This window comes from Typopeltis vanoorti, chromosome 5, assembly GCF_054136105.1.
Source record: "Typopeltis vanoorti isolate ZY-2024b chromosome 5, IOZ_Tvanoo_1.0, whole genome shotgun sequence".
Taxonomy (NCBI): Eukaryota; Metazoa; Arthropoda; class Arachnida; order Uropygi; family Thelyphonidae; genus Typopeltis; species Typopeltis vanoorti.
Genome location: NC_143553.1, coordinates 9,257,358 through 9,272,571, shown reverse-complemented (window position 1 = coordinate 9,272,571; position 15,214 = coordinate 9,257,358). Strand labels below are relative to the sequence as shown.

At 36.7% G+C, this 15,214-nt stretch overlaps 1 protein-coding gene across 3 annotated transcripts in view; it reads left to right on the top strand.

The window, feature by feature from the left end:
* LOC150106220 (phytanoyl-CoA dioxygenase, peroxisomal-like) overlaps window positions 1-15,214 on the top strand; it is a 237,370-nt gene that overhangs the window by 173,255 nt on the left and 48,901 nt on the right. For all 3 annotated transcript variants that reach the window (XM_090392244.1, XM_090392245.1, XM_090392242.1), the window contains exon 5: window positions 11,316-11,397. In XM_090392244.1, the coding sequence (XP_090248370.1) occupies window positions 11,316-11,397 (82 nt within the window). The remainder of the gene's footprint in view (window positions 1-11,315; window positions 11,398-15,214) is intronic.

Below are 15,214 nucleotides of genomic sequence, written 5' to 3'. Positions count from 1 at the left end.
ATTTGTAAATTTAGGGACACAAAAACACATGTGTTGAACAGATTATTTTATTAATTACTAATAAAATAAAACTTGACGTTTCGACCCCTATATCAAGGTCATCATCAGAAGAATACAACTGTATAAGGAACCAAGCTACATGCTCATGCCCTGTATACCGGTAAACTAAATCTATGTTGTTAATAAATCCTTTTTCCTAGCCTGACCTCTAGTGATAAAAAAAAAATAAAAAATAAAAAAATAATAAAATAAAATAAAAATTAAATTAAATTAATTACTTAAAAAAAAAAATATATATATATATATATATTATAAATAAATAAATACAACTACAATAAACTGCTAAAGTTCTCATGTATTAATATTCTTCTGGATAGTTCTGATTGTTATAAAATGATTTCTATGTTATTCCTTGGGAGATTCTAGACAGGATCACTGACGACTCGGCCAAGCACTCATTACTGAAAAACAAAGAAAAATTAGTAATGAAATTTCAAGCCCTACAACAACAGAAAAGCACAAGACCATCAAGACGCCATTACGAAAGGAACAAACCGACATCATAAGGAGCAGCCAATCGCCCACAAACAATGTTAGGAGCAACCAACCACCATCGGATCACTGCTTGGTTATCAACCAATCAAACCACAATCTCGCCCAAGGTGAACTCTCGCTGCTAAAGAAAGGTTTGAACTACGCTATTGCTCCGAGGTCAGTAAACAAACTTGATATCGTGTATCATATCGAGAGAGGTTTAAGATCCCTCCCCACCATTCTGGCTGATAAAATACGAATGGAAACATCGTGTATACTAAATTCAAACAAAAACTAAGCACCAACTTAAACAAAACCGAAAATCTAGCCCTTAAATCCTTAAAAAATAACCAAGACATTATAATCACGAAAGCAGATAAAGGCAATGCCACTATCCTTTTAGACTGTACAACATACATTGAAAAAATGAACCATTTAATATCGGACCACAACACCTACTAAATGGTAAACTACAACCCCACAAAATGTAACAAAAAGAAAACAACTGAATTATTGAAATCCGTCTACACATGGCCCGAAGAAACAACAAAAAAATTAATACCTCAGTATGCCCGTGCACCCAGAATTTATGGCCTGCCAAAAATACACAAACCAGGCACATCGCTTCGTCTGATTGTTGAAGGAATTGACAGCCCAAATTATCACTTAGCCAAAAAATTAGCTGCCACACTCAAGGAATTGGTAGGTCAGTCCCCTTCCTACATAAAAAATACACAACATTTCATTAATAAAATTAAAAACATTACACTCAACGACCAAGATTTATTAGTCAGTTTTGACATAACTTCTCTTTTCACCAATGTCCCGATCAATGACACGATCTTGCTCCTACAGAACATATTTCCACATGACATCATGGCCCTCTTTGTCCACATACTCTGCTCCGGATATTTCATGTAGCAAAACAATTTTTACCTTCAAAAAGAAGGTACAGCCATGGGCTCACCACTTTCTCCCCAATAGCTAACTTTTATATGGAAGACTTTGAGCAACGTGCTCTTTGGCTCAGATACGTCGACGATATTTTCGCCATTTGGCCCCACAGCCACGAAGCTTTAAATACATTCCTTAGCCACCTAAACAAACAACATAAACATATCCAATTCACCATTGAAATGGAAAAAACAACTCTCTTCCTTTCCTAGACACACTTGTCACACGTCTTCCTCTGGCTGTCTCTCCTTCTCAGTTTACTGCAAACCTACACACACAGGCCAATACATACACAAAAATTCGTACCACCACCCAACACAAAAACTAGGTGTCATAAGCACCCTTAAACACAGAACCCTAACTATTTGTTCTAATGAACAGGCTCTAAACCAGGAATACAAGATCATCAACCAAACATTTATCAAAAATGGATACAGTAAAAAAACTATTCACAAGATCCTCCATAAAGATACCAGTAAGAACAAAAAAGATTTCAAGAATGCTATTGCCATTCCTTATGTTAGAGGCATTTCTGAAAAAAATAGACAGAACACTTCACAAATACAACATTAAAACCACCTTTAAACCCCCAAATTAGTTAAGACACCTACTCAGTTCTTCTAAAGATCCTCTTCCACACCTAGCACACCCAGGGGTATACAAAATACAATGCACATGCAACATACCATACATAGGGGAAACAGGGCGAACTATCCCAATCAGACAAGACGAACACAAACGACACATTAAATACCTCCATTTTGGTAAAACTGGCCTTTCTGACCACGCACTCCAAACATACCACAGAATTGACTGGAAAAATACCACGTCCCTACACCGCACCAAAACCTGGTTTGAGAGAAAATTTAAAGAATCGTGAAATGCTCAAACACAACCCAAATCTCAACAAAAATGATGGCCTAACGATTTCAAGAATGTGGAGGACCCATCTACAACCTGTATAACAACCTAAACTAGCCTTAGAAAAATCCCACTACAAGACAACCTGGTGAAGTGTTTGGAACATTCAATAGCAACTGAAAGAAATCATTTTATAACAATCAGAACTATCCAGAAGAATATTAATACATGAAGATTTTAGCAGTTTATTGTAGTTGTATTTATTTTTTTATAATATATATATATATATATATATTTTTTTTTTTAAGTAATTAATTTTATTTTATTTTTATTTTATTTTTTTATTTTTTATTTTTATTTTTATCACTAGAGGTCAGGCTAGGAAAAAGGATTTATTCACTACGTAGATTTAGTTTACCGGTATACAAGGTGTGAGCATGTAGCTTGGTTCCTTATACAGTTGTATTCTTCCGATGATGACCTCGATATAGGGGTCAAAACGTCAAGTTTTATTTTATTAGTAATTAATAAAATAATCTGTTCAACACGTGTTTTTGTGTCCCTAAATTTACAAATATGAATGCTGATCACCGTGTAACCTTAAAAGAAAGAATCAATTTATACACATTTATTGAAGAAAGGCGATGCAAGAGAGTGAGATAATTACAGATCTATAGCACTGATTTCTCATTCAAGTAAAGTCTTACTTAAGATCATTCAGAAAAGACTGGAACCATTCTTGAAGAGAGAAATGCCAGATGAACAGGCAGGATTTCAAAAAGGCAGAGGAACAAGAGATCACCAATGTGAGTTGGATAATAGAAAGAGCACAGGAATATCAAAAGAATGTCTACCTTTGTTTCCTTGACTATAGTAAGGCTTTTGACTCTGTAGATCATGTGAAACTGTGGAATGTGTTAAAAACGATGGAGTACCAGAGCATTTCATTATCCTTCTGAGAAATCTTTATTATGAACAAGAAGCTACTGTCCGAACAGATCTTGGAGAAACTGAATAGTTCATAATAGGTAAAGGGGTGTGACAAGGATGTATTTTATCTCCATACCAGTTTAACTTGTACAGCAAATACATTTTAAGAATGGCATGGCTGGAGGAGTCTTCAGCTGGAATTAAAATTGATGGAAGAAATATTAATAATTTGAGGTATGCAGATGATACCACCTTGCTGGCAGAATGCAAAGAAGATTTGGAGGAACTTATTATGAAAGTTAAAGAAGAAAGTGCTAAATATGGCCTTAAACTTAACCTCAAAAAGACAAAGTTATGGCAACATGTAAACCTAATGATTTTGAAGTAGATGAGGAGAAAATGGAAGTAGTTAACAATTTTTTGCTCCTAGGATCCTGAATTGATAAAGATGGGTATCGTACTGAAGAAGTTAGAAGAAGATTATTACTCGGAAAGAAAGCAATGACAAATTTAAGCAAGATCTTTGAAGATAAAGATATTAGCCTCGCAACAAAAATCAGGATCATGAAAGCAATGATATTCCCTGTGGTACTGTATGGATGTGATAGTTAGACCCTGAAAAAGAGTGAAAGAAGGAAGATAGATACATTTGAATTATGGGTTTGGAGACGCTTACTAAGAATACATGGACTGCAAAGCAAACCAACAAATCAGTGATAAACAGAATAAAGCCAGATTGCTCCCTCGAAGCTATGATCATCAAGCAAAAATTTGTCATAATTTGGACATATTATGCAAGCAAGTGACAGTCTGGAGAAGACCAAGAATTAGACGGGTGGATGGAGTTAAAGAAGCAACTGGAATGTGCCTGGAAATTCTGAAAGATATGGCCAGGGACAGATCTCAATGGAGAGTGTATGTTCATAGACTCACCAGGAGTCGAAAACAACTCAACGGAACATAACAACAATGTAACTGGTTAGATGAGACATACTGTCTTGAGTAAAAATATGCTAAGCTGATGATGCTATAGAAGTCATGTAATTATGCCAGGAAAAGTTTGAAATAAGAGTCAGTCTGAGAAGAGAGATTTGGTTTCGACTGTTGAGCTGAGCATTATCAAAAATAAGTGGAAAAGAATGGAGGTCTTGTTTGCAAGAAAACAAGCAAAACGTGTTTTGGAAGAATTGAAAGTGACTTGGTTGTTTTCACCGTAATCAATTATACAGCATAAATCATCAAGGCACTTATTACAGATGTGAAGGTTGAGATCTTTGTACATTGTAATGCTTGTTGTGTGAGTAGGATGAGTGTAGAGTAATATCATTACTCTCTGATCACTACTTACTGACTCTGATGACTTGTAAATTTCCAATTAAAATATTTAGCAGTTAAAGTTTATTGTATTTCCTTGTGTACATGCAATCTGGTCTTCAGGAAGCTGACTTGTTCACACTCCCACTTGATTTATCTTCCTAAGTTTAGGTATGTAGTCTTATGAGTATTCCTCAAACATTCCTTGACCATATAAATTAAGTGGATATTAAATCCAACATCATTTCAAAGCTGAATACAGGAACTATAAAAGTTTCATACAGAAACTATACAAAATTACCACTAAGCCAAACAATTAGAGGCCACACTCAAGGGATTGATATGTCAGTCCCCTTCCTACATAAAAAGTACACAACATTTCATAAACAAAATTAAAAACATTACACTCAATGACGATCCCGATCAATGATACTATCTTGCTCCTACAGAACATATTTCCACACAACATCATGACCCTCTTTGCCCACGTACTCTGCTCCGGATATTTCATGTGGTAAAACAATTTTTACCTTCAAAAAGAGGGTACAGCCATGGGCTCACCACTTCCTTCCCCCCCCCCCCCCCCCCAGCTAACTTCTATATGGATGACTTTGAGCAATGAGCTCTAGAGTCAGCATGTCTAAAGCCCAAAATCTAGCTCAGATACGTCGACGATATTTACACCATTTGGCCCCACGGCCCACAAAGTACTAAATACATTCCTTAGCCACCTGAACAAACGTTTCCAATTTGCCATTGAAATAGAAAAAAACAACTCTCTTCCATTCCTAGACACACTTGTCACACGTCTTCCCTCAGGCTGTCTCTCCTTCTCAGTCTACTGCAAACCTACACACACAGGCCTGTACATACACAAAAATTCTTATCACCACCCAACACAAAAACTAGGTGTCATAAGCACCCTTAAACTCCTCCAATTAAACCACCTCCAATTATCCTGAAGGTCTGTGCATCTGAACTGACTCCTATCCTATGTCACCTGTACACACTCTCTTACTCCACTGGTATATATATATCCCAGTGGATATATGTACTGGAAACTGGCCTATATTCAACCCATTCCTAAAAAGGAATGGGTTGAATATAGGCCAAACTTTTCCTGCCATCTACCTACTGCCCTATCTCACTCACTTCAGTCCTATCTAAAGTAATGGAGAAAATCATCAACTCTCAAATCCTAATCTACCTTGAAGGTACCTGGCTATTAAGCGACCACCAGTACGGATTCTGCCAAAGCCGTTCTACAGGAGATCTATTCTCATACATCACTCATCACTGGACAAGCACTATGGAGAAATTCGGCAAATCCCAAGTAGTTGCACTTGATATCTCCAAAGCCTTTGGCTGAGTCTGGCCGAAAGGCTTACTGAGCAAACTCCCATCATTTGGACTGCCTGCTGACTTCTGCAGATGGATTGCCAGCTTCCTGTCTGGACGCACACTATGTGTGATGGTAGACCTCCCTATCCTTTCACCATCCAACTAATGCAGGGGACCCTCAAGGCTCCGTTCTCTTACTGACTCTCTTCCTTCTATATATCAATGACCTACTTCAGTTGACCTCCAACCCAATACACAGTTTTGCAGATGACAGCACACTACATTCCTCCCTTTCATTTGACAAATCCTACCCTTCACAACTCACTTCAACCCACAGAACATCAACCACCACTGCCCTTAATTCCAACCTCCAAGCCATCATCCAGTGGGGCTCAGACAACCTTGTCAACTTCAACGCTAGTAAAACCCAGTTCTGTCTTATTTCTCACAAAAAAGAACCATTTTCCCCCAAAATTGTTTTCGATAACACTCAAATTCACAGACAAGATGAAATTTCTCTTCTCGGAATTACCTTGACATCAAACCTCTCCTGGCATAAACACATCACAACCATTGCATCCTCAGCTTCCAAAAAACTAGATTTTCTCTTTCGCTCAAGACGCTACTTCACCTCTAAATAACTGTTAACACTATACAAGTCACAAATCTGCTCTCAAATACTGCTCTCACATCTGGAGTGGGGCTCCAAAAAGTTCCCTCAAAATGCTTGACTCAATACAGAGGAGAGCGATTAGACTAATAAATGACCCATCCCTCACCAACTCACTCCCCCCACTTTAACATAGACGCTTGGTCTCTGCAATCTGTATATTCTATAAATACTTTCACGGGAAAGGTTCATCTGAAACAGCATCAATAATTCCCCCACACTGTACCAAGCCCATTGGAACACATACAGCTGCTGCCCAACATCCTTTTACGGTACACCTCGAAACCCACAGAATAAGTTTCTTCTCCTCCTCATTCATCCCAAGTACTGTGGAACAGTCTTCCCACTGATGTATTTCCAAGGAATACAATATACATGCATTCAAATCAAATGTAAACAAGTTTCTCCTTTCACAACCCATCACCCATATATGGTACTAACGTACTATAGGTTGACCAGCCAACCTCCTGTATATGGGCCCAACATAAAAAATAAATAAAAAATTTAAAAAAAAAAACAGAGCTCGCTCAAACTATTTGTTCAAATGAACAAGCTCTAAACCAGGAATACAAGATCATCAACCATACATTTATAAAAAAAGGATATAGTAAAAAAACTATTCACAAGATCCTCCACAGAGATACTAGTTAAAACAAAAAAGATTTCAAGAATGCTATTCCCATACATTATGTTAGATGCATTTCCGAAAAAATAGACAGAACGCTACACAAATACAACATGAAAACCACCTTTAAATCCCTGACAAAATTAAGACACCTATTCAGTTCTTCTAAAGATCCTCTTCCACACCTAGCCCACGGTATACAAAATACAATGCACATGTAACCTACCATACATAGGGGAAACAGGGCAAACCATCCCAATTAGGAACGACGAACACAAATGACACATTAAATACCTCTATTTTGGAAAAACCGGCCTTTCTGACCACACACTTCAAACATACCACAGAATTGATTGGAAAAATACCAAGTCCCTACACAGCACCAAAACCTGGTTTGGGAGGAAATTTAAAGAAGCATGTGAAACGCTCGAACATAATCCAAATCTGAACAAAAATGTGGAGGACCTGCTTGCAACCCTTATAGTAGCAACCAGAACAAGCCAAAGAAAAATCCCACTACAAGAAGACTTGGTGAAGTGTTTATTTTTATTTTCTGTTTCTTTTCCTTAACATTCAATAGTAACTTGAACTGCACAACTCCTGAAGAAAATCATAGTAATAACAATCTGAACTGTATAAATCCAGAAGAATCTTAGTACATGAGGACTTTAGCAGAGTTTATTGTAATTTTTTATTTATTTTATTTACTAAGTATTTAATTATTATTATTATTTATTTATTTTATTTTTTTATTTTTCAATTTTTTATTTTATTTTATTTTATTATCGCTAGAGGTCAGGCTAAGAAAAAGATTAATTAACAGCATAGATTTAAAAAACGTTTTTTAACAGTGTAGATTTAATTTACCGGTATAGAGTGCAAGAGCATGTAGCTTGGTTCCCTATACACATGTATCCTTCTTTTGATGATCTGAATACAGGGGTTGAAATGTCAAGTGTTATTTTATTAATAATTAGTAAAATACTCATTTCAATATGTGTGTTTTGTGTCCCTAAATTCGTAAATATGAATGCTGATCACCATGTAACCTTAAAAGAAAGAGAAACTATAAAAGTTTCGTGTGAAAATTGACCAGAGAGCTTGCAGGAATACCCTGCCGCCAAACCTAATAGGAAAAGCACGAACACTAAAAGTGCCGTATATTGCCTTCTGTTGGTCCATTTTGATATATTTCACTAGTTTGACAGCTGTTTCAAACTCATTGGTTTTCATCAGAGATCATGTAGAAACTAAGAGAACAAAAACTCTCAGTACTAAGGAACTCGAAGCATCAGGGAGTTGTATTTTCTGTAAGCGAACTCTCGGTCAGTGCATAAAGTATTTACTAAAATAAAGAGCCAAAGGCTTCATTTTAGTGATGCAAAATTATATAAATTAAGTGGATATTAAATCCAACATCATTTCAAAGCCAAATACAGAAACTATAAAAGTTTCATGCAAAAATTGACCAGAGAGCTTGCAGGAACACACTGCTATATTATGAGTTGCCATAGCCGAACCTAAAAGGAAAAGCACAAATGCTAAAAGTGCTGTATATTGCTTTCTATTTGAAACAGCTGTCAGACTAGTGAAACCTATCAAAATGGACCAATAGAAGACAATATGCGGGTGCTTTTAGCGTTCGTGCTTTTCCTATTAGGTTCGGCTAGGGCAACTCATAGTATGGCGGCTGTGTATTTCCGCAAGCTCTTTGGTTAATTTTCGCACAAAACTTTTATAGTTTCTGTATTCGGCTTTAAAATGATGTTGGATTTAATATCCACTTAATTTATATAATTTTGCATTGCCGAAATGAAGCCTTTGGCTCTTTATATTATAAATTCCTTGACCAATTTCCATACATTGTTAATATCTCTCCCCTTGTGATTTCTGATGCCACTGCTCCCATCCACTTTCAATGTCATCATAATCGACAACTGCTGTGTATTTATGCATATTATTATTATTATCATAATCATCAACCTTCTACTAGGATAGGTAGACCACCTACAGCAGCAAGATGAACTCCACAAATTACTCAAATCAATATTTGTACCTGGACATATATGTAACATAATCTCTTCCATCCTCAAATTTACTCTAAGCATCCATATATTCCAGACTTCTCTTCTTCCACATTCTTGTTACCATCTCATTTGCTATCACTGATCTTCTCCTCAACTTTGAGTTATCATACCAGGACAACATGCTCTCTACTCTCTCTCTACATGATTCATACTACCTCTCCCAACCTCTTAGGTCATTTGTACCAGCCATTACTATCATTTCCTTTATCATTCCTTGTCATTTCTACATTCTATCGTTCCATCCTGTAAGCACTCCTCTGGTGCTCCTCTCCATATCCCTGAATCATCAAATCTACACACATAATACTCTGAACAGATTCATTTATCCTTCTCTCACTTTCATCCCTGACTCTTTCTGCTTTCAGTCTCTCTCTTTCTCTCCTTTCTTTTCCACAATCCCTTCTTCATCTAATCTCATCTCTCTATCCCTTGTTTCCACACTCTCTTGACTTTGTCCAGTTTTCTCTCTTCCTCTGGCTGTCATTCTCTAGCCCTCCCCCTCACGCCTACTCTCATGCACTAGCCAACCTTTCCAGCCTCCTAATCTTTTTGTTCATCCTTCTTAACTCAGTCTTTGTTCCTTCCTTCTCCTTTCTCAGCAGTTCTATTTCTCTCTCTCTCCACACATCTTGCTTTCAGCTGGTATTCATATACCCAATCATGGCCATCGGATAAATCATCTCCCTCTGCATTGCTGCCCAAAATCAAATCCATATGTACATCTTTCATACTCACTTAAACCACTAACACAATACTGGTATCCACAAATTGGCATTCATCCATTTGTGAAGCACTATCTCTGCTGCTGATGAATTCCAAGATCAAAATACTTTTGTCTCTCAGGGCTTCCCACTTTTTACATTTCATGTACACATACACATTCCCAACCCACACCCACCACATTTTTAAAGACTACGAATAACATAGTCTTTAAAATATGGACTTTTGGTTTTGTTGAGACAGAGATGGTTGCAGTGGTGAGTTTGGATTTTCAGATATTGGTTATGTTTCTATGAAATTGATGAGTTTTGTGCTTTCTTTTCACTACGTCAGTTAGATTATCGATATTGATAGAGTATCCAAGGTATCAAATATCTACCTCTTCAAGAATGTGGTCTTAATTTAATTTAACTTAATGTTGCCTTCTGTTCTTGTTTTAGGATTTTGGTCTTATTGCTGTTGACTATTATTCCAGTGAATGATGTGTTTTCATGCAGATTATTTAGGCAGTTTAAGAAAGTCTGAATGATCTATTCTATTAGCACATCATGTGCTCTGTCGGGTGACGATGTGGGTTTTAGTGCTTATGTAGGCCTACTGAATATTCAAATCTTATTCCTTACTACTATGAGTCTAAAAAAATGTATGCAAGATAATAATAAAGAAGTAGATAATCTCTGAAGGACTCAGTCATCAGAAAGCTCACTGTCTTTTTTCCCATTTATGATTACTCATTGCTCTTGTATGGTACATCTGCTATTATTCTGCAGTTGTTTTAATTATTTCTTAGGATATGTAATAATAATTGAAAACTTTGAACATTCTTTGTGTATCAACTGAATGGAAGGCCTTGCAGAAATCGGAAAAATTTGGGATTAAGAATAGATTATTTATTGCTCCTCCTAACACCTAGTCTGTGCTTATTATTGTGTTCAGCATTATAGGAATTTTTAATTTATTCTTTTTAGCTCACTGGTATTATGTCACATAGCAGCATGCATTATTTTCCTTATTGTTAATTTTAAAGAAAGGTATTATATTAGTTATACTCTTCCAATTAACTGTTTTAACTTTAAAAATTATTAATAATACATATACAGAAAACATCACTGCAATAATAAAAATTGTGTCAATGAATTTTTTTTTAATGGCAAATTGGCTGTTTTATGTATCATGAAAAGAATGTATAAATGAGGCTTCAAACATTCCAAATTCAAATGAGCTTTTTTTTTTCTGTGTTATAATTTTTATAACTATGTGTCTTATTTTCTTTTTTTAGATTCTAGATTATGTGGAGTGTATGTGTGGTCCAAATATCATGGCAATGCATACTATGCTGATAAATAAACCTCCTGATTGTGGTAAGTGAAAAAATCAGATTTTTAAGATAATTTTGGGAAAATATATTTCTTGTTGGAGTTTCTATATCTGAGTTGGTTAAGACAATGCATCTTTTCCTTTGGTTGGATAAACTAGTGTTTGAATCTCATCTAGGATACGAAGAAAGTGTTTTCTCATTCTGGAGGACTGAAAAACTGGTTAAGAACACACACACAATTTGACGGCATTGATCTCAGTAAGTGAATGTATTGCAGTTAATATTCTCTGTATGGTAGACTATAGAGACAAGATTAACTGTGTTGTCATAGCATTCAATAGGTTTTTACAGGTTCAAGTTACACAACCATGACAGACCGTTAAGCCTATCATATAAAGAGATGAGATATGATAATACGATATATTGTATTTATTATTATTATTGTGCAGGTCTGGAGTCTGAAGACTAACATATATGACCACAGAAAATCCCTCCTTGTCATTAACAGTCTGGATACAAAAAGGCTTCTTGTCCTGAAGAAATCCCACCAATTTTGCTGAGAGATTTGGTCCTGAATTTTAACAACTTTATTAGCTGTATGCTATATTATATTCTTTTGGCATCCATTCCACAGCAGAGAAGCAAAATGATACACAGCCATTTCTAAAAACAGGTAATAAGTATCTACCATCAAGCTATTGATCTGTTACTCTCACCTCACTGTCATCTAAATTAATGGAGTGGATCATCAACAGTCAACTTCTTCAGTGCCTTGCCTACCAACTAATCATTGACCACCAATATGGTTTCCTGTCAATCAGAATTCACAGCAGATCTCCTCAACTATATCATCCACCTGTGGATGCATGATATGTGAATATTTGGAGAAACCGGTGCACACTCTACATTTACAAGACATTTGATAGGATTTGGCATCAAGAGCTTCTCAGCCAGTTGCCATCTTGTGATCTGCCTTCCTCACTTTGTAGGATTTCTAGTGTTTCTCAAGTCATTCAGTGCATGTAATGTTGACTAATTTTCTAACGAATGCAGGTGTTTCTCAGAACTCCATTATTTCACTAACCCTCTTCCTCATGAATGACCTTCTCTCACTGACCTTGAACAACTTCTACAGTTTTACTGATGATAGCACTCTCCATTCATCCTACTATAATATCACTGCCCTTGCAGTTCTCAAACATCTTAAGCTTGAAAATCATCTTCAGTAGGTTCCATAAATACAGATTCCACACTATCCTTCAATGTAGATAACATCTGAGTTACCTTCAGTGCCTTCAAAACACAGTTTGTCTTTTTTTTCCTAACAAAAGAGACCTTAGCTTTTTCCCTTTTACCTCTGATAATGCTCAGTTCAGCAGTCATGATCAGGTATCTGCAATGAGTTCCCCCCTATCACACCCTCTCTTGCCAATTTTTACATGGAAAATTTTGAAAAATAAGCCATAGACTTAGCCCCTGTCAAACTTTCTATCTGGCTGAGGTATGTAGATGATATTTTCTCTATTTGGTCGCATGGCTCAGACACATTAGACTCCTTCCTCAGTCACCTCAATTGCCTACATCCAAGAATCCAGTTTATGATGGAAAAGGAAAATAACGATAGTTTACCCTTCCTAGATACCTTAGTAACACATCTTTCTTATGGTAACCTTTCCTTCTCTTTATATAGAAAACCTACTTACACAGGCAGATACATTCACAAACTCTCCCACTGCCACTCCTCTCAACATTATGGCATTATTAAAACATTAACCAATAGAGCCCACAAGCTTTGTTCCAGTGGAACCTCCCTTTCAACCAAACTCAACCACATACACACCTTCCTTTCCAATGGCTACAGTGATTACAGAATTAAAAAAATAATCAGTTCCTCCCCCATTCCCTGGCCATTTCTTCAGAAATGCCATCACCATACGTTACATCCATGGCACATCAGAAAAAATAGCCAGGTCCTTAAAAAAAAGTACAACCTCCACACGCCGTTCATGCCTCACCGTAAAATTACTACCATTAATCTATTCCACCAAAGATCAGCTTTCTCCTCTCTCAGTGCCTGGAGTACATAGGGTAGCCTATTCCTGCAAGCTGGCTTACTTCGGACAGATAGATAGATCAGCAACCATCCTTTTAGAAGAACACAAATCATACATCTGCAATCACGACTATGGTCAATCTGGCCTTGCAGACCATATTTTGGATACAACCCACAAGATCTCCTGGAGAAAAACCACCATGCTCCACCATAGTAAATTCAAAAAAGAAAAACTGTTTTTAGAATCTGTGGCGGCACTCAGAAATCAGCTGAATTTAAATAGATACGGTTGCATAAAACTTCCCAAAATTTGGAAAACATTAATTATCAAACATTTCACTTTATATCCTAGGTCACCTATAAATACCCATAGAGGGGGCACCACCTAGATAGGACTTTAGAGTCACCCACATGTTTCACTTAATATTGTATTGTATTACAAATAAATTTTGTTACAAAAGTTATTTGTAATAAAATCAGTTTTCCTTTTTCACCAATCTCATAATGATGAACAACCAAAAGACCAATTGAAACTAAAGTGCAAAGATGACTGACACCCAGGTGGTTAGCCTTATCTGAGTTTAACTACTTTGAATTGGCCTTCTCTGCCTCAGATTACTCTCCAGTCATCCCTGCAGTTGACTATAAGACTACATTGAATTAAGAGGATGGAACTATTTAAAAAACCTCTCTTAGCAAGAATAAACAGAATTTTATCTCCCCCTGGTGAAATCACATACTGTGGGTGGTCTATACCGTCTAGTCAAAAATTTGATACCTCCTAGAATGCTTCTTTCTAAATACAAAAATCATCTGACTAAACAATAAAATTTCCACAGTACAATATTATAAAGCATTTGGATGACATATTGCTGATTTTTTAATCCATGTTTCTTTCTAACCTTCCATAAATGGCATTTTAATTCATTAATTATAAAAATCAAAATTCCCTTCCCATTGCTGAGATGTGGTGGGTATTATAAAAAAATAACCTGTTCTGTTGTAAGTAATGGAATGCCCAACACATTACATAATCTGTTCCAAATACACAGGGCAAGAGGGAAGCTACAGAATGCATGTTCCACTGGTTCCAATCTGTAAAAGATATCACAGATTAGATCTCTGATGTTAAAGTACCTCCATTTGATGTTATTGACTGCATGGTGGCCATATGCAATTCTCTAAGCAAGATCCCTCCTGTTAGGGTATCATTGGGTAAAGGGGGATGCACAAGACTGTAAGAATTACAGAGGAATAAAGTTGATGTCCCACACAATGAAAATCCTAGAAAGGGTTCTTGATGGAAGACTGAGGAAGGAGGTGGAGATTGCAAAGGAGCAATTTGGCTTCATGCCTGGTCGATCGGCCACAGATGCTATCTTTGGGATACGACAGATGATGGAAAGGTTTCAACAGAAGCAACGGGAGCTACATCTGGTATTTATTGATCTGGAGAAAACGTATGATAGAGTGCCAAGGCAAGAAGTCTGGAGGTGTCTGAGGGAGAAGAAGGTACCGGAGAAATATGTCAGGTTGGTGCAGGAGATGTACAGAAATGTAAAGACAAGTGTTCAAACCGGCCTGGGAGTGACAGAAAGTTTTCCAGTGACAGTTGGCTTGCATCAAGGGTCTGCATTAAGTCTGTTCCTGTTTAATATTGTGATGGAGGTGGTGACGGAGGAAGTGAGAGAAGACGTGCCTTGGACTATGTTGTATGCAGATGACATTGTGCTGTGTGCAGAATCAAGAGAAGAAGTGGCAGCCAAACTGGAAAGTTGGAGGAAAGTTCTGGAAGAGAGAGGTATGA